Here is a 21,053-nt window from a genome sequence, read left to right on the forward strand (position 1 = left end):
TGAGTGAAGCCGCGCGGTGGACGAGTTAGGGCCGGGGTTAGGGAGGCTGTGGTTCCAGATAGAGACAGGGGAGTAGTGTCGGGAGGAAGCGAAGCTAGGCGAGGCGAGGTGAGGTGAGGTGAGGTGAGGCGCGGGGAACCTCGAAAGGGTCCCCAGTGCCCTGAGAGGGGCGTCCGCGGAAGCCAGCTGGGAGACGGGTGGGGGCATTGCGCCGGGGAGAGTACGGACAGCGGGGTGCCGAGCCCGGCGCCAGCGAAGAGGTTGGGGTGCCCCCCTCCCCGCAGGAGGAGCCTAGCGCTCCTCCGCCATCCCTCCCCCGCGCGCCGGGTTTGCTTCTCCGCGGGCAGCCGAGGGCTGGCGGTGCTGGGGCCAGATAAGGGGGAGCGACGGGGCCGCCGCCCCCGGGCCGGGCGGGCCGGGGCTGGGGGCGGGGGCGAGGGCGAGTGAGGCGGGGCGGCGGCGGCGGGGCCTCGGGCGCGAGGGCGCGGGCAACGGCGGTGTCGCGAGGGGGGGGCGGGGGAGCGCCGAGAGGCGAGGAGGGCAGCCCGCCTAGCTGTCCGCTTTGCGCCGCCGGCCCACGCCGCAGTGTGTTTTGTGGACGGCGCCTTCCCGGACCGCCCTGTAGAGTCCAGCTGAGTGCCCGGCAGCCTTCGACGCGATGTTCCGTCAGAGCTTTAACCGTTTTGTAAGTACACTCGCTGCGGCTCCACGCGTACCGGGTGGCTTGTTCCCAGCCCCTTCGCCGGGTCCCTCACGACAAATTTCTGAGGGGGTAATTGGGAGACGCCACCCTTGTTTGAACTGAAACGCCTTGCCCTGGTGGCTAGGGTGGGGAGGCAGGTAGGGCTCTCGGGGTAGCTCACCCCCCGCCCCCAGGACATTTTATCCCGGGCTTTCCGGGGCTGCCAGGAACTCTGTCTCAGAGTGGGGGCCGCCCTCGAGCTGGATGGTGGGGGTCTTGTGGAAGAACAGCCCGGGGGGCCCCTCTGTTTGCTAATTAGACGAAGATGGCGTTTTATTATCCGGGAGGAAGCCTTCTTTTGTTTCCTCTGCCACGAGCACATGGAGGTAAATGTAGACCTGTCACTGTGGCCCAAAAGAAGAGCTGGGGGCCGAGGGCTGGAGCGGGACTCAGTGTTCCCCGGGGGCTCGGCCCGGGCGGGCGGCTGCTGACCCGAGGCGGGGCAAACTTTAGAGACCCCGCCAGCGAAGCTCACCTTCAGGATACTGTAAACGCGAGGGCGATGGTCAGGGTGGGCTGGTGGATGTGGAGCCGCGGGGAGGCTGCAGCGCGCTCTAGGCGCTGCGGAGCGCGGGTCTGAAGAAGCTTCCCGGAGGGCTGAATGCCCCAGACATCCAACCTTTGGGAGAGGGCAGACTGCGGCTCGGCTCCTGCGGCCACATTTCCCCCGTCCAAATCTTCAGAATAGGGAATTGTATTTCCGTGGGAGTTTGGCATGGGCGAAAAGCGGTTTCTAGCTTCTGGACTTTTGAGTAACCTGTTTACTCCTAGAAGGCACGTGAGGAATGGAGCAAAGTAGGGGCCATTTACTTATGTGCTATTTGTAGCAACTTCCTTAATTTTCGGAGGAGGTGGCGGGAATCGGGTTTATTTTTGCCGACGATGTGAAAGAAAGGGTTCATCTGCAAATTTTGATTTTTCTGCACGTAAGCAAAAGGATTGAGTGCTGAGCGCTTCCCCCATCGCCCTCACTGTATGTGTTGGAGAACTTTTTAGTCGATTACTCCTAATGAAAGCATTGCTAACATTTTTCATAGGGTGGATGAAATTTGTTCTCATTTTTTTTTCTGCATTCGAAACTTTCACAAATGTACCCTGGTTAAAAGTAATACTTGAACACAATTCCTTTTTAGGGTATTATCACCACAGTCTTGCTATGTTAATGTTTTTCTAAACGTTTACCTCACTCTGAGACATGCAATAGGAAATTGGAGCAGGTTATTACCTGTGGCATAGAGCAATAGAGGTTGGTACATGTCAAGGATCTTGAAATCCATATGAAATGGCTGAAGCAAGTATCTAAAATTTATTTCTCACATTTAGCCTCTAAGAGATCATTGTACTTCATATTCTATTTCACATAGCTTCTTGTGATCATGAGGTGTTGTTTTGAGTGATAAAAAAGGAAAGGTGACAGGAAGAGCTAATTGTAATATTTGCAAAAAGGATGAGCTTTTCACATGGCACTGTTACATTGGAGAACAGTAACAGTGGGCTCTGGATCATATTAAATTCATTTAGCTTAAATTTGAGATGTCAAAAATTACATTTTTTAAAATGAGATTTTAACATTTGAAACTGAACAACTCAAGTATTGGACTAAAAGCCTCCTTTACCTCTTCTCATGATAAGACTGATCTGCATTATATCACAGTCTAGTAATTAAGCAGTGCTGGCCACAAAACCAGTGCATGCAGTAGAATTTGCAGCAGTTGCTGAGGTGCCAGCCTGCAGGTTTGAGGCTAGTACTTTGCATCCCTAACCAAGATCTCTGCAGAAAATCACTTTTGCTCACACCAGAAGGAGCTTTTTTAACCTCGTTGTTTCAGCTGGCATGTGCAATTGCTCACATTTTCCTGAGTAGCCATGTCTATGGTAAGTCCTGGGAATTTGTGCCAGTATAGTATGTTGGAAGGCTCTTAGGAGTTCTGTCTGAGCACTAGGCCTAGGGCAAGGGATTAACTACATGCTGTTGAACTGAATGCAAAACATCCTATCACATTCTCTTTGTTAAAAAAATGTCTTTAAAAATTAGGGTGGGCGCAAATTTTAGATCCCAGTAAACCATATGCTGTTCTTGTCTTTTGCCTGGCCCAGGTTCAGATTCTTTGAGGGCCATTCACATTTAAATCACTAGAAGGATAAAATTAAAGATTAGGTGGGACTTTGAGACTTAAACATAAGGTGGATGTAGTCTAAATTCTGTGTCATCCTCTGGATTGTTTTAATATTTTAGAAAGAGGGCTGTGAATTCCTTTCAGAATCTATTGTGCTAGAGCTATACTTTCTGACAGGCTTTAAATGTTAAATAAATTACAGTAGTGTTGATTGTAGTTCTTGATCATTAAAAACTAGCGAACTGTGTATTAGACGATGGCTTTCTTTACATTGTAAGCCAGATGTGGGAAGTAAGAATCTCTTAAGAGTCTCATCATCTACAGTTCAGTTGTGTTTGCTGAGTCGTTTTTAAAATGCCATTTGTTTTCCTGGATTTTCCATTTTCAGCTAAAAGAAATAGTAATTTTTAAAGATATGGCTCTGACGTATTTGCCATTAATAACTGTGGTCCTTCCTTTCACAGTTTTGAGGTATAAAGAAATTGGTGGATTTGGTGTACAGCACTTTAGGATTTAGGTATATAGGGAGTGTCTTGAAAGATTTAAGAGTTGGATGTTGCAGAATGCAGTAAAAGCACTGCCTGTTCTTGGTCAACATTTTGATAAACAATAAATAAATAATAGTAGCTTTGCCTATGCAGTATTTTGTTCAAAGGCATATTTAATTGAAATCTGGACTAGATGAGAGTTAAGGATCTTGGACTTTTATGTCATCCTGTCTTCTTTTACTCTTCAGGTAAAGTTCCTAGTGATTATAATAACATTTTCACATAGACTTAAAGGGTTATTGGCAGTTGAAATAATAAGAATTCCCTTTTTTAGCTTATTAAGTTATTTCACACTAAAGATTCAAATGAGACATTTCTCAATGAAGTACGTTAGGGCACTTGGCAAGTGGATGCTATCAGTTTAGCTTATCTGAATTTCTAAATTATTGATAGTGAAAACTTATTGCAAGTGTGAAAAACTGGAGTAAATTGATATCTCTGATTCTAGAAGCTCTCTAACTGCTTTGTTTCCATAAAGCATGTTGCATGTAGTAATAACATTATAAAAAAAAATCTTACCGAAGAAACTAGAAAGATATTAGATACTGCATAAGGAAGAATGAAAATTCAAAATGAGACTAAAAGTACAGAATAAGAATTAATGAAATAGGTAGGTAGTTACTTATTATTTTGAGTTCAAGGCAAGACCAGTCTAATGAAAGAATATATGGAGGCAATTAACAAAATAATTCAGGTAATTGCTTTTTTCTCTTTTTCCAGAAGCAAGAAGGTTTTTGGTTTCCTTGTTAAATTATCAGGGTAATTAAGCCTTTTTGTTGTTGTTGTTGTTGTTGTTATTTCACTTCCCTAATAACCTCGGCCTGATGTTGCTGAGTGTGGAATATATTGATTTAATTTTGTTATGTTTATAAATATACCTGCATGTGTGTTTCAGTATTTTTGCATTTATTTATATGAGTCTTACCAAAGTCTGTGCAGCTTGGCTTCTACCAGCTAGTTCATACATAGGTAGGTCTAACAGTTAAACTTGACCCTGCCTAAAAGCAACCTTTTTATCATATTGCATTATAATTGCCTTTAACTTATGTGGCTCCCTTAGACCAGTCTTTCTCAACTGGGAGAGAATTAAGCCCTAATGCCCTAGGGCATGCATAATGTGTAATAAATTCACTTCTTTCCTACACAGCTGGAGGAGGAACCCCAATTGAGAAAGGCTGTCCTAGACTGAATGTAACTGGGGGTAGGGTCAGTTCACAGTATATTCTTAGCTCCCTAGTAGCCTAATGCCTAGTGGTGGTTAATAAATATTTGTTGAAAGAACAGATTTTATATGTTTTATATAAATAATAGCCTTTACTTAAAGTGATTTGTAGTAAACCTCTCTTGTATCCAGAATGAGGAGTTCTAGTTAATTGGGGTATACTATGTCCTAGATACCAGTTTTCTAATAATTGAAAACTGGTATCTAATGCTGAAGCTATACTGACTATAGTATAATCTTGCTTAGATGATTCAGTCATTTTAGGTTTTGCAGAACATTATTTTATTCAACAAATATTCACTGAGCACTGTAGTAGATCTTGGGGACATACTGTAGGCAAGACAGACAAGATTCCTGTCTTGAGGAAATTTAATTATTACATTCATAGTAATAGATTTAGAGGGCATGGTGACTGTATTATATTTAATTAGTTTGTGACATACCACAAAATCTGATCTTTATGAATAAGTTATTGTTACATACACGTCATCTGTCTTTCTACTAAAAGTAGATGTATAATCTCAGTTACTTTCTGATTCTTTGGATGTCAGATAAAAAGGAGTTGTATTTGATACCTTCAGTATGACATATACATGGAAAATTGCTCTTTTGCAAATAGACCGTATGCTAATCCTGTGAAAGGTGGGAAACCTATTTAGGAATGAACTATTACCTCTTGAAACAAATCTTTTTAAAAAAAATTTTTTTAGATGTTGATGGACCTTTATTTTATTCATTTATTTATATGTGATGCTGAGACTCGAACCCAGGGCCTCACACATGCTAGGCAAGTGCTCTACCACTGAGCCACAACCTCAGCCCTTGAAACAAATCTTTACACTAGTGAAAATAGGTTTTTGTCCTTTTTTTCCCCCTGAGCAACATGGAACTGTCAATGTCTCCTAAATACCTTCAGTAAGGTTTCCCTTTTTGTTGCTTTTGTTTATGATCATTCTTAAAAATTTAATCCTTTAGTGGGTGAGTGTCTATATATCAGGTAGTTTCCAGCGTTCCTAATGGACTTTTATCAGGTGAGATTTGGACATGTGAAGCTGGCCATTTTCATATTGATGTAGCTGTGCAAGTTTAATGTAGCTGAGCTTGTTTCCTTATCCAAGCTGCTAGTGGACCACCCTCTGGGCAGTGTGACCAGTGACCTCCAGAAGAACCTCAGCTAATTTCCCTGTGTCTGCATGATGTGCAAAAAACTGGCTCCTTGTATGAATTCTAATACTGGTTTGTTGAGTGATGGAAAAAATCATCAAGGCTGACTGCTTGTTTAGAGTGGCTGATCAGTTTTCTCAAGAAGGATAAATGGGGGCTGGGGATGTGGCTCAAGTGGTAGCGTGCTCACCTGGCATGCGTGAGGCACTGGGTTTGATTCTCAGCACCACATAAAAATAAAGATATTGTGTCCACATAAAACTAAAAAATACAATATAAAAAAGAAGGATAAGTGTATAGGATACAAAGTAAAAATGTAATTTTTCTTTTATTTTCTTTTAAGGTGATAGGGTTTCCTATGTATTTGTAGGGCTTTATACAGTTTAACCCCTGGAATGATTCCAGCCGTGATTGGGGAAACGTTCCGGTTGAATGGATGGAGGTTCTGGGCTTCCTCCACAAGTGAATTGAGTGTGCTGTTCTCACATTTCTGTTCACTTAATGTTTACCTTCTTGACCTGTTGTAAGTGTCGGTCAGCAGTGATCATAAAACAAACATTAGTATGGCTTCAGCATATGTTAACACTACTGCAGCTTAATGATAAATGAGTGCTCAGCACTGCAGATATGGGTGCGGGATGCCCTACACCAGCACGTTGGCAGACAGCCCCTCAGTTACTGCAGAGTATGGATGGATTGCTGGTTCAGCTGACTTCTTGACTATAGAAGATGTGGTTTATAGTGATGTTGGATCAGGGTTATCCAGACTTAGGAGGGTAATCTGTACTTGTGAGGTACAGGCATTGTCATTGATTTCTTGCCCCATATTTATTTAATAGAATATGGGAGGATTGGTGAGGCCTATCCTATTCAAACAGATATCATCTTTTTTTAGGCTCTTCTATTACATGTTGTCTTAAAGTATTAAGGTAGCAATACCTTCCTGGTCTATTCCTCTTCACCATGGTGTTCTTGGAAAAATCAGAACAGCATTCTTGATAATGATCTTATAGCTAGCATAGCATCAAGTAAACATTAAATGTTCAGCAAATACTTGCTGAATTGTTTTGAACTGAATTGACAACACAGGCTGAGTCAGTAATTACAGGTGAAAAATGATCTGTTGAGTAAGCAGCCACCAGGAAACTTCTGCATTTCAGACTGTCCTACAGAAAAGTCTATAACACTGAAAATAATTTCCTTTTCAGTGGACTGAATACTACCCTATACTTACTTTAAATGAGAAAAAAAAAACAATTACATGACTGCTTAAAAAATAATCATAATAAGGGCTGTGGCTGTGGCTCAGTGGTTGAGCACTTGCCTTGCATGTGTGGGGCACTGGGTTTGATCCTTGGCACCACATACAAAAAATAAATAAATGAAATAAAGATACTGTGTCAATCTACAACTAAAAAATATAAAAAATAATCATAATAAGTCTGCTGTTTACTGACACTGTTTATTCATGAGAAAAATAATGTTTTTGTTTTTAGTTTTGATTTTGAGACAGGGTCTTACTAAATTGCCAAGATTGGTCTTGAACTTGTGATGCCTAAGCCTCTTTAGTTGTTGGAAATACAAGTGTGTGCCCCCATGCCAGACTCTTTAACCCATTGCTCCTTCTTGGACATTCATAGAACACTGAATATACTGTCCTCAGCTTCTAAAATTATCAGCACTTTTGTATTCCTTTTGTTAAAGGTAGCTGATAATGTTTATATTTTCTTTTCTTTTGTTCAGGGGTGTTTTCTTTTTCCAGGGGTGTTCTACCACTGAGCTACACCTCTAGCCCTCATCCAACCCCCATACTGGGGATTGAACCAAGGGCCTCATATATGGTAGGCAAGTACTCTACTACTGAACTACATCCCCAGCTCTCTTTTTAATTTTTATTTTGAGACAGGGTCTTGCTAAGTCGCCATTTAACTGCCTCGGCTTCCCAAATTGCTGGGATTACATGCATGTGCCATTGCACTCAGTTTATATTTTCTGTTATCATCATTACATCAAACTTAATTCAAAAACCAAAGCTGTAGTGTTAATTCTCCATGGGCTTTTTGTTATTCAATTTACCACGGTAAGTATACATTACTTGGATTTAGGATACTACTTAGTATTTGTTACTAGGAATGTAAAATATGTATCTGCACCCAGTCACCAATCAGCTAATGGATATCTGTAGCAAGAAGGCAGTGCAAACAAGAAAAACTATAGAGTGTGAGGTATTTGGAAGCAGTTGTTGTGAAATGAACTTCATCCTTATTAAAAAGGATTAGTGCAAGCCCTACTTCTGCAATTTACTACCTAGCTTGAGAAATTGGGTACTGCAGGCCATAGTTTGTATACATCAAAGGGTTTCTTCAAAATATGGTCCTTAGTCTATTTGCACAAAATCACCTTGGATCCTTATTACATCTTTGTCTCAAACCTACTGAGTCCAAGTCTCAGATAAGAGAAAACTGTAGTTTAACAAGCATTTCAGGTGGGTCTTAGGCTTATTAAAATTGGGGAACATCCATATATCATATAGTAAAAATTGAAATATTTATTTCCTAGGCACATTCTTTGTTTCCCTCACTACAGTTTCTTCTTCTGTAGGATGGGTATCATAAACCTACTTCACAAGGTTGTTGGAAAGATGTTTGTTGTACTATTCAATACTATACCAAAACCACCTTCAGGTTTGATGATTCACTAGCAGGGCTCACAAGACTTAGCATGAAGGTATTCTTTTTTTTTTATACTAGTGATTGATCCTAGGGGAGTGTTTTTTATTTTTTGGTACTGGGGGTTGAACCTAGGGTTGTTTTACCACTGAGCTATATCCCAAGCCCTTTTTCTTGTTTTTTAATTTTTTATTTTTTGGCCTCAGGGATGGAACTCGGGGGCACTCGACCCCTGAGCCCACATCTCCAGCCCTATTTTTTGTATTTTAGTTAGAGACAGGGTCTCACTGAGTTTCTTAGGTAAAATAGGCTGAACTCGCGATCCTCCTGTCTCAGCCTCCTCAGCTGCTAGAATTACAGGTGTGTGCCACTGCGCCAGGTTTCCCAGCTCTTTTTATTTTTTATTTTGAGATGGTTTTGCTAAGTTGCTGAGGCTGGTCTTGACCTTGGAGTCCTCCTGCCTCAGCCTCCTGAGTTGCTGGGATTACAGGTGTGTATCACCATGCCTGGTCCATGGGTGCTTTACCACTGAGCTACATTCCAGTGTTTTTTATTTATTATTTTGAGACAGGGCCTTACTAAGTTGCTGAGGCTGTCCTCAAACTTGTGATCCTCTTGCCTTAGCCACCCAAGTCACTGGGAATACAGGTATATGCCCCTGCACCCCACACAGCATGTAGGTATTCTTATTATTGTTATTACAGTGAAAAATTACAAGGCATAGTCAGCATAGGGAAAAAGTACATGGGGACAAAGTCCAGAGAAAACCATATGCAAGCTTCCAACAGTCTTCTTCCACTGAAATCACACAGGGTATGCTTTAAATCCTTTAGCAAGTTGTGACAACTTGTGTAAAATGTTATCTACTGGGGAAACTCATTAGTGACTTAGCACCCAATTTTTTTTTTAAGAGAGAGAGAATTTTTAAAAATATTTATTTATTTTTTTTAGTTTTCAGCAGACACAACATCTTTGTTTGTAAGTGGTGCTGAGGATTGATCCCGGGCCGCACGCATTCCAGGCGAGCACGCTACCTCTTGAGCCACATCCCCAGCCCAACACCCAAGGTTTTTATTGGGATTTGGTCACTTAGGCACCTTACACCTGGCACATACCAAAATTATTCCAAGAAGGAAGGCAGATATTCAGCATAAATATTGTTTGTACAGAGTTTAGGCACAGCAAACCACTTTTATCAGTTAGGGTGATAGGAATCCCCCCTGAAATTCAAGTTTCCATACCAGTCAATGACCAAAGTAGGCCTTTTTTAAGATTAGCAGTCTCATTAGGTACTGTGACTTGATTCGGAAGGCTAAGGCAGGAGGATCACAAGTTCAAGGCTTTCTGGGTCACTTAGTGAGCCTCTGTCTCAAAATAAAAAAAAAAAATTAAAAGGTCTGGGAATGTATGCAGCTCAGTGCCTCTGGTTTCAATCCCCAGATCAAAAGGGAAAAAAAATGAATTGTAATCTCAGGCTTGCTACACTATTGCTATGAAATACTTGTATCGAAGGGAAATGACTTGACTAAGATCATTAAGCTGATCAGCAGCAGAATACAGTCTAAATACTTTTAGCAGTCACACCTTCTTTTCATTGCTGCCCACAGCCATGCTTCTCTTTTATGGATCATTTCTTTTCATATTGTTGACAGCATTCACTATTTGTTACAGCAGAAGAACAGACTGCCTGTGTTAAATTGATGCACCCAGTGGGGGAGCCAGGAAGTATTGATGTTTCTGCCAGTTTAGTGTCAACACTTGCTGGTTTCCTCTCTGGAGCATCACCAAGTTCGTGGATTTTCTTTTTTCCTGACTTTGGGACTTTTGCTACTGTTCCTACCCCTCCTTGTTCCATTCATTTGCCCATATTCCCAGCATTCATTTTATCATTACCTCATCCTCTTCTGTACATGGCTAGCTCTTAGCTCATAGGGAGCTGATATAAAAATCTTTCCCCACAGAGGGCACACTGAAGAGTGTTGTATTAAGGAAGTCTATGTAGGAGAAAGGGAGAGAGGGAGAGGGAGAAAGAATATATTCTTGGGTTAAAAAAATGAGTTTTATGAAATATTCACAAATATTGTTTTATTTAAGAACTGTTTTTGAGTTCCTTTTTTTTTTTTTTTTGGTACCAGGGATTGAATTTAGGGTGCTAACCACTGTGCCCCATCCCACTTTTTTTTTAAGTTGCTTAGGGCCTCACTAAGTTGCTGAGGCTGACTTTGAACTTGCAATCCTTCTGCCTCAGCCGCCCAAGTTGCTGGGATTACTGGTATATGTCACCACACCCAGCTGTTTTTGAGTTTCACATTCGAGGAAATCCCCAAGAATATTTCTGTTTCTTCTCAAAATTGGTCATTTTTACAATTATAAAGGAAAATTAACAATTCTTTTTAAATTTGATCAAGGAATAAATAAGAAAGCCTTGCTGGAAGATGAAGTAATCCTACAGATCCATAGGGAACAGAAGCCATGAGGGAATTGTCACAAAAAAGTAACAGTTGGGTAGAGCAGATTATGTAAACTACACTTGTTGTGTAAGCAGTGGTAACGTCTTTTAAGCTTCACAATTAATGTAGTTTGCAGTAATATGGATTCAGGGATCTATAGTATAGGGCATAATTTACTTTGGCTGACTTTTCTTTTTAGGAGACAGGGTTTTATGATGTTGGCCCAATGATTCTTTTGCCCTAGCCTCCCAAGTGGCTAGACCTGTAAGTGTGCACCACTATGCCTGACATAGATTTCTTTTCTGAAAACACATAAATACTAAGCTCGTGCCCTACCAGGTGTTATAGACAGGTATAGCCCTGTTCCCTCACTCTGGTAGAGGAGGCAGAAGACATATACACAAGACCAATCACTACACAATTCTAATAGTCCATCAGTGTAATTCTTTAGGGGAGTACACATAATTAAGTGCAGGAGGTGCTAGCTCACACTATGGCTGTAAATGGTTGAGGAGAGCTTTATAGAGGAAGTAGCATGTGAGCTGGGCCTTTGGGGATCCAAAGGACTGAAGATTGTGGGATTTTTAGGAAGGAGAACCTTATTACAGGAGGAAGAAATTATATGAGCAGTGGTGCAGGGTTATTGTTTATGACATTCATAGCAGGGGGATATGTTAGTTTAGAGAACATAGATTCCAACTCCAGATCTATTGGGGCTGTTCTAACAAAGCACCATAGATGAGTAGTTTATAAATAACAAATTTATTTCTTACAGTTCTCAAAGAAGTATGAGGTCAGTATGCTAGTGTGGTCAGGTTTGGCGAGTGCTCTCTATGGGTTGCAGATGACTGACCTCTTGCATCCTCATATGGCAGAAAGAGTTCTCTGTGGTCTTATATATATAGTTGTATTTCGACACAATATGTTTATTTTCTTTATTTACAGGTGGTGCTGGGGATCAAACCCAGGGCCTCACATGTACTAGGCAAGCGCTCTGCCTCTGAGCCACAACCCCAGTCCCTCTGTGGTCTTTTTTTTTTTTTTTTAACATATATATAGGTTCCAGACCTGAGAACATTATTCTGAATTACCAGAATGTGAATTGCATCTTATTCCCTCATAACCAATGCATCACCATGCCCAATTGATGCCACTTTATCATCACAACTGCCACTCCAGTCCAAGTCATCGATATTTCTTTCATATTTGTTTCTCCTCTAGTCTTTCCCATTTCCATGAATGGCACTGTCCCCTACCTAGTAGTAGAAGCTAGATACCTACCAGTAATCCTTAATAGTCCTTTTTCCTTTCACCCCAAATGTCCAATCTCTCAGCATATCCAGTAGTTTCTATATTTGAATGTCCTCTCAAATCTCTTCATTACCACCCTTTCTACCATCCAAGTCCAAGGTGCTACTATTGCCTGGACCATTGCAATAACTGATCTTGTTTACTCCTGTGCTCTCTAATCTGTCTTGCACACAAGACCAGAGGGATTTTTTTTTTTTAAAATCATTTTTTGTAGGGTTCTTTTTTTTTTTTTCCTCCTTTTTGGAACTGGGGATTGTACCCAGGGCTTTGTGAGGCAAACACTTTGTTGTTGAGCTACATCCCAGCCTGAGATGGATCTTTTATAAAGGCATACCTGAGGGTCTTCAGTGACTCTCCACTGCTCTCTGAATAAAGACCTTGCTGGTATCACTCTTACTCCTCCTTACTTTTTTTTGGGGGGGGGAGGGGCGGGGAAGGTAACAGGGATTGAACTCAGGGGCACTTGGCCACTGAGCCACATTCCCAGCCCTACTTCTTATTTTATTTAGAGACAGGGTCTCATTGAGTTGTTTAGTGCCTCGCATTTTGCTGAGGCTAGCTTTGAACTCAAGATCCTTCTGTCTTAGCCTCTCAGCCGCTGGGAATATAGATGTGTGTCACCGCGCCTGACTCATCCTTACTTTGTAAAATTTGCTTTTAAACATTGAGATATAATTCATATAACATAAAATTTGCCATTTTAAAAATTTGTTCTAATAATTAGTGCATGACAGTAGAATGTATTTTAACTTATTATACACAAATGGAGCACAACTTCTCATTTCTCTGGCTGTACACAATGCAGAGTCACACTATTCGTGTGATCATACATGTATACAGGGTAATAATGTCTGTCTCATTCAACCATCCTTCCCATCCCTGTGGATGATTTTAATTTGTCCACATCTTCACCAACACTTGTCAATGGTCATCATCATCATCACTGTTATTATAGTTTGTGGTATTGGGGCTTGAACCCAGGGGTGCTATATCACTGAGCTGCATCATCTCAGATCTTTTTTTTTTTGTACCAAGGATTGGACTCAGGTTCACTCGACCACTGAACCACATCCCCAGCCCTATTTTGTATTTTAGTTAGAGACAGGGTCTCACTGAGTTGCTTAGCACCTTGCTGTTGCTGAGCCTGGCTTTGAACTCAGAATCCTCCTGCCTCAGCCTCCCAAACTGCTGAGATTATAGGTATGTGCCACTGTGCCTGGCTCCCAGATCTTTTTTTTTTTATTTATTTTACTTTGATCAGAGTCTTGCTAAGTTGCCCATGCTGACCTCAAACTTTCAGTCCTTCTCCTTAGCATCCTGATTTGCTGGGATTACAGTTGTGTGCCACCATGCCCAGCTGTTATTATTTTTTATGGTAGTTATCTTAATGGGTGTGACATGATAACTGTCTGTGGTTTTGATTTCATCTCCCCCTCCCCCCAGTACTGGGGATTGAACACAGAAGCACTTAACCACTGAGCTATATATTTTACTTTTAATTTTGAGACAGGATCTCACTAAGTTACTTAGGGCATCACTAAGTGGCTGAGGCTGCCTTTGAACTTGTGATCCTCCTGCCTCAGCCTCCCAAGCCACTGGGATTATAAACATGCACCACCATGTCCAGCTGTATATCATCTTCTGAAGAATGTCTACTCTAGTTCTTTGCCCATTTATTAAAAGCATTTGATGGTTGTTGCATGATTTGCAAGTATTTTCTTGTGTTCCATAGGCTGCCTTTTTACTCTGTTGATTGTTTCCTTAGATGAGCAGTAGTAGCAAAGTTTGATGTAATCCCATTTGTCTTTGCCTGTGCTTTTAGTGTCTTGTCCATGAAATTATTTTCAAATCTAAATATGAAGATTTTCCACTTACGTTTTTTTTTCTTTCATTGAAGAGGATTGAACCTGGGTCCTTGTGCATGCTGAGCTTACACTCTACCACTGAGCTATAATGCCAGCCCTTCCCTTAAGTTTTCTTTGAGGACTTTTATAGTTTTAGGTCTTTAATCCATTTTGATTTAAAATTTTTATATGGTGTAAGGTAACAGTTCACCTTCATTGTCTTTCTTGTATGTGGTACACAGTTTTCGCAGCACCATTAGGTGAAAAGACTCTCCTCACTGAGTGATCTGGACCCTTGTTAGAGATCATTTGATCATAACAGTGAGGGTTTATGTCTGGACTCCCTATTCTATTGGTTTGTAAGTCTGTCTTTATGCCAGTACCATATGGTTTTGATTACATATATATGTTTTTTCCAGTACTGGGAATTGAACTTAGTACACACTCCACTAAGCTATATCCCAGCCCTTTTTTTATTAAAAAAAAATATTTCAGCACAGTATCTTGCTAAGAATCTGGCTATGTTGCTGAGTCTGGCCTTAAACTTGGGATCATCCTGTCTCAGCCTCCTGAGTTGCTGGGATCACAAGTATGCACCACCATGTCTGGTTTGATTACATTATTATTTTGTAATATGTTTTGAAATCGGAGGTGAGACCTCAAACTTTATTGTTTTTCAGATTGTTTTTGACTATTTTTGGGTTTTTGTGGTTCCATATTGATATTGTAGTGGATTTTTCTTTTTTGCAATAAATCTTCATCACTTTTTTGGTGTTCCATCCACCACAGAATCTTTGGTATATATCATTCCTCTTGCCTGGTATACTTTTCTGCTATTGTCAGTTGCCTCCAATCTTATTTATTTCTCAGAACTCAGCTTAATCACTTCCCCCAAGGAAGCTGATTCTTCCCTCAGACAATGCCTCATTCCCAGGTTCTCATATAAAGCTTAAATTTTTTTTAATTAAATATCTATTTTTTAGTTTTAGGTGGACACTATGTCTTTATTATTTAAGTGGTACTGAGGATCAAACCCAGTGCCTCATGCATGCTAGGTGAGTACTCTACTGCTGAGCCACAACCCCAGCCCCTCATACAAAACTTTTAGTAAATCTTTTTGCAATTGGCTTTATATTTGTATATTTGTTAACTTATTCAATGTCTATCTTCCCTCTACTTGGTAAGTTCCATGAAGGTAAAAAATGTGACTATTTTTGCTCATTGTTATATTCCTAATACCTAATGCCTGACTTATGCTATGTTCAATAAATGTTTGCCAAATGAATTAAATAGGACTCCTATTTTATATATTTCTAATCATAGTTGCCATTTGTAATCATAGACTTGTAGAGCTTGTTTGAGAGATCAGATTGTCCAGTCCATAGTTATCACTGTGTTTTTCATTTAAAAACTATCTTCATTTGTACTTTAGAAAAACATTTTCCTCCAGGTGCTAATGCTATGTTTTTTAATGTATATAACAATTTCTTTTCGTTATCATTTTAGGTATTTAATATTCTCTGTTGTAGTTGATGAATAGTTTTTTTTTTGTATTTATGACTATCACAATGGTTCTACACTTATAACATTCACTTTCTTGAGCATTTTGCTATAATATTTTAAAAGTATTCACTTCATTATAAATACTAAATGGGGTGATTATTTTTTTTCATTTTGCTAATCCGTTTGAAACATTTTATAAATTTGGATGATTTTTGCAGATATTTGTTTATAATTTTTTAAAAACACCTTTATTGAAGTGTGAGTGCTTTTAATATGTTTGTGACTTTATTGTAATTTATTTATTTATTTATTTATTACTGATCACACCCAGTGCCTCACATGTGGTAAGCAAGTCCACTACCAATGAGCCACAACCCCAGCCCCATTTTATTGTAATTGTAATGGAGGGTAGATATTCAGAAATGATAATATTGTCTTGCTTGAGTCCTTATTACACAAAGAAGAAAATAATCTTAGTTTAATTTACATGGATAACATTTTGAAAAATGAGAGGGGGGGTACTGGGGATTGAACCCCAGGGCTTTTCAATGTATGTTAGGCAAGAGCTCTACTACTGAGTGCTCAACCCTTTAAAAAATTTGAGACAGGTTCTCAACACATTTTCTGGGTGGCCTCAAACTTAGGATTCTGGTGTTTTAGCCTCCCAAGTAGCTGGGATTATAGGTATGCCTCACCATACTTTGCTTTTTTTTTTTTTTTCTTTACATTGCTTGTAATTGAACCCATAGCCTTGCACACACTAGGTAAGTACTCTGCCACTGAACTACATACCCTGCCCCAAAGTAAGTGTTCTTTTTAATTCTTTTGATCATTTTACCTCCAATGTAGGTATTTGTCTTTTGTTAGGATGTCTGTGTACAGAAATTATTTCAATCAGTTTGCCTTGAATTGCTGATCCATGGTTTCCTTGGTATGTTGCATGTTTATGGAATCGTTTTGGTTATAAATTGTCTTTCTTTTGCCTTCTTACTATTATTAAAACAGCAAAAATGAGAGTGGTAATTTCCAGAAAATGTTCTATAGGCTTTACAAGCATCAGTTCACTATGTACATTTTCTTATTGCATTAGTTAGGATTCTGCAGAAAAATATAACCAATAGGATGCATACATATATATAGAAAAAGATATATTATAAAGAAGTGGTTCACGGAATGATGCAGGCTGACAAGACCCAAGATCTGAGTTGGCAAGCTAGTGACACATGAAAGCCAGTGGTGTAAGTTCCAGTCTGAAGGCAAAAGGGTCAAGGCCCAGGAAAAGCCACTGTTTCAGTGCAGTTCTAAAGGCAGGAAAAAAGAATCAGTGTCCCATGTTGAAGGTGATCAGACAGGAAGAGTTCTTCCTTACTCTAAGGAAGGGCTATTTGGATCTTCAACTGATTAGACGAGGCCCACCCACAGTACGGAAGGTTATTTCCTTTGCTCAGTGTACTAAGTCAGATGTTCATTTCATGCAGAAACAACCTCAAAGACACATACAGGCTAATTCTTGGCCAAATATCTGGGTATTCTGTGGCCCAGTCAAGTATAAAAATTAACTATCACACTTATGTTTTAGGATTATATGAAGATGAATAATTAAATGTAAAGTGTCTATAGATCAGGAATGGAAAAGCTTACAATAAATATCTATAGTTAACATCTGTATTTGTGTAAAATGAAGGGCTTGCATAGTGAGTCCTAGAATTGATAAAAGACCTTAAAAGCCATTTAGTGGTCCAGTCTCTTCACTATAGCTGTGAGAAAGGATAAGTAGCTTGCCCAATAATATTTAGAGAATGGAAGTTAAGATGTATGTAATGAAGAAATATGGAATTCTAGACTTAGCTCTTTTACCTGTGTCCACAGTTTCCTTATCTGAGTTACAAGGGCTCCTGGGTGATGTATATCTAAATTCTTTCTGTACTATATATTTAGGTTTCACAATCTAGGAGTGGATTTTTGGATGGTTTTCTATTGAGTTGTGCATCTATTTACTTTTCAGGTTTCCAACTTTTTTGGGGGGGTATTGGGGATTGAACTCAGGGGCACTCAACCACTGAGCCACATTCCCTAGTCCTATTTTGTGCTTTATTTAGCGATAGGATCTCACTGAGTTGCTTAGAGCCTCACTTTTGCTGAGGTTGGCTTTGAGCTTGTGATCTTCCTGCCTCAGCCTTCAGAGCTGCTGCAATTATAGGCATGCACCATTGCGCCCAGCAGAGGTCTCCAACTCTTGATTTCCTATGTGCGAATACTCTTCCCCAAATTTGTTTCCCTATTAATAATAATGAGTTTGAATTGAATTATCTATACTTTGGATGTGAACAATGACAAATTTAAGGAAGTTATGTTCATGATTGCTTTAGTCAGCTTTTTCACTGCCATGTCCAAAAAGACCTGAGAAGGACAATTAGAGAATGAGAAGTTTATTTGGATGCTCACAGTTTCATAGTTCTCCATCCACAGACAGCCAGCTTCATTCTTCAGTGCTCAAAGTGAGGCAGAACATGGTGGAAGAATGTGGCCATGGGAAGTGGCTCAGGACATCACCCCAGGAAGAAGAGGGAGAGCTCTGCTCAACAAGGACAAAATATAAACCCCAAAGGCAAGCCCCCAGAGAGCCACCTCCTTTAACCTCACCCTTCCTCTAGTTACTACCCAATTAATCCTAGTCAGGGGATTAGTGTACTGATTAGGTTAAATCTCTTTAACAATCATTTTATCTGTAAGATTTCTTGCATTGTCTTACATATGAGCTTTTGGGGGACACCTCATATCTAAACCATAACAGTGAGCTTTTTTTTTTTTTTTTAAAGATACTGGAGATTGAACTCAGTGGTGTTATGCCACTGATCTATATCACTAGTCCTTTTTATTTTTATTTTGAGACAGAGTCTCACTAAGTTGCTGAACTTTGAACTTGTGATCCTTCTGCCTCAGCCTCCCAAGTTGCTAGGATTACAGGTGTGTGCCACTGTGACCAGCTTGTTCGGGTGCTTTTAGTAGTGGTTGTATTTCTTAGCTCACACTGGCATGAATGATTGAGGATCAAATATAGACCCATGTGTTTGTCAGTACCCTGATTATGTTACCTACTTAGCTAACAGCATTAATAGAGGAGATAATTTTTGTTTTTGATGTTAGAATATTATGAGCAGATTTTCTGGGGTGCAATACTGTTTCCTTTGCTAGTGGCTATCTGTTACTATTCCCAAAAGCACTCTTACTTAACTCCACTCATGAACATAGTTATAGAATGGTACATTTGACTGAGTGACAGCTGCTAGGAGGTAGTAGACAACAGTAAGTAGACAATTTGTATGTGTTTGTGTATACCTACTTGAGAACCAGTAGTAATTTGGTTGAATGGAATTGAATGCCATGGGTTTTTTTTTTATTTGTTTTAATTAGTTACACATGACAGTACAATGATCTTGACATATTATACATTTGAATCAGATGGGATATAATTTCTCATTTTTCTGAGTGTACAGGTTGCAGAATTACATTGATCATGCAGTCACGTATATACCCACAGCAATAATAATAATGTCTATTTTATTCTACTGTCCTCCCATTCCCCCCTTCCCCTCCCCTCCCCTCCCATCACTTCTTTCTACCCAATCTAATGTGACCCACTTATTTTTTTTCCCCTCACATCGTCATACCTGTATTCTGTATAATGAAGGGGGTCTCCTTCCCTCTTCCATGCAATTCCCCTTCTCCTTCCCTTTCCCTCCCACCTCTCTTCCCTATCTAGAGGTAATTTTCTTCTCATGCTCTTCCTCCCTACTTCTTTTTGAGTCACCTCCCTTATATCAGAGAAGACATTCGGCATTTGTTTTTTTTGGGGGGGGGATTGGCTAACTTCACATAGCATAATCTGCTCTAATGCCATCCATTTCCCTGCAAATGAATGCCATGTTTATTATAGTCATTTATCAGCCAAAGGATAACAGCCATAGCGAATTCTGTAAATAAAATCTGTTTTATTTTAATTTTATTTTTGTAGCAGGGCTTAAACCCAGAGGTGCTTAACCACTTAGCCACATCTCCAGCCCTTTTTGTTTTTTATTTTGAGACATGGTCTCCCTGAGTTGCTTAGGGCCTCACTAAGTTGCTGAGGCTGACTTTGAACTTGCAGATCCTCCTACTCAGCTGCCCAAGCCTCTGGGATTACAAGTGTGTGTCACTGCACCTGGCTTTAAAAATCTGTTTTAAAAGTTGTTAACTGCTGGGCATGATAGTGCATGCCAATAATCCCACCAAATAAGAAGGGTAAGGCAGGAGGATTGCAAATTGGAGGCTAGCCTTGACACTGGAGCAAGGCCCTGTCTCAAAATGAAAAGTGAAGGGGCTGGGTGTGTAATTCAGTGATAGTGCCTCTGGATTAAATCCCCAGTACTAACAACAAAGCAAACAAAAAAACGAAACCCTAAAATAAGTCATTTGTTAACTTATGCTAGGCCTAGAACCCTGTTGAAAATTATCAGTAGAATATATTTCCTTGTTTTAAAAAGTAAGGTAGTGCAATTAAAATATTCATATATAAATTCAAATGTATTTTTATCAAAGGTACTAATGAAGGCAGTAATCAAAATAAAATCAAGTGTAATCAGATCAGATGACTTATAAAGGATTTATAGGACCCATGTTTAGAATTAATAATGTTAAGTAATTATGAAATTCATGCTGCATTAGCAAATGTCTGTTTAGTTCCTAATATGTGCTTTTTAATGGAAGCTTTTGGAGGTATGAAATTGGATACTTTATTATGGGGCCTCTACTAACTGGCACTACAGCCTGGGGAAAATCACTACCATTTTTTATTCAAGATTTTTTTTAAGATGAATACGATATTTTTACTTCATTTATTTTAATGTGTTTCTGAGGATGGAACCCAGTGACTCACATGTGCGAGGCAAGTGCTCTACCCTGAGCTATAACCCCAGCCCCATTACTACCATTTTTAAAAAGCCACATTTTAAAAATGTAATATTTAGTGCATGTAGAATATATATAATGCATAATAATAAAATGAATACCTGTGCACCTACTACCCAACTAGAAATTTAAAACATTAACAACTCAATTCTGTGTGCTTTTTTCTTATCTCCCTGCCACCATCTCACCTTGTAACCATTAACTTTATTTCTGTTATAATCATTCTTTTGCTTTAAAAGTCACATGAACACATTGATATGCAATCTAGATAATGTTTTTAGTTTTCTTACTTTGAGCTTTATACAAATGGCTTACATATTGCTTTATTTTTACTCATTATATTCCTAGAATTCTTTTTTTTTAAAGAGAGAGAGAAAGAATTTTTTAATATTTATTTTTTAGTTTTCGGCGGACACAACATCTTTGTATGTGGTGCTGAGGATCGAAGCCGGGCTGCACGCATGCCAGGCGAGCGCGCTACCGCTTGAACCACATCCTCAGCCCCCTAGAATTCTTTATAAGGTTTTATATACCTC

The 21,053-nt window shown here is 39.7% G+C and overlaps 1 protein-coding gene across 2 annotated transcripts in view; it reads left to right on the plus strand.

Annotated features, from left to right (window-relative positions):
• Nucleotides 1-566: 566 nt before the first annotated feature.
• Nucleotides 567-21,053, plus strand: part of Atp11c (ATPase phospholipid transporting 11C (ATP11C blood group)) — a 184,566-nt gene continuing 164,079 nt past the window's right edge. For both annotated transcript variants that reach the window (XM_026392227.2, XM_077793779.1), the window contains exon 1: nt 567-685. In XM_026392227.2, coding sequence (XP_026248012.2) covers nt 659-685 — 27 coding nt within the window. In that variant the 5' untranslated portion in view covers nt 567-658. The remainder of the gene's footprint in view (nt 686-21,053) is intronic.

The sequence above is a fragment of the Urocitellus parryii genome, chromosome X, assembly GCF_045843805.1.
Source record: "Urocitellus parryii isolate mUroPar1 chromosome X, mUroPar1.hap1, whole genome shotgun sequence".
In the NCBI taxonomy this organism is placed as follows: Eukaryota; Metazoa; Chordata; class Mammalia; order Rodentia; family Sciuridae; genus Urocitellus; species Urocitellus parryii.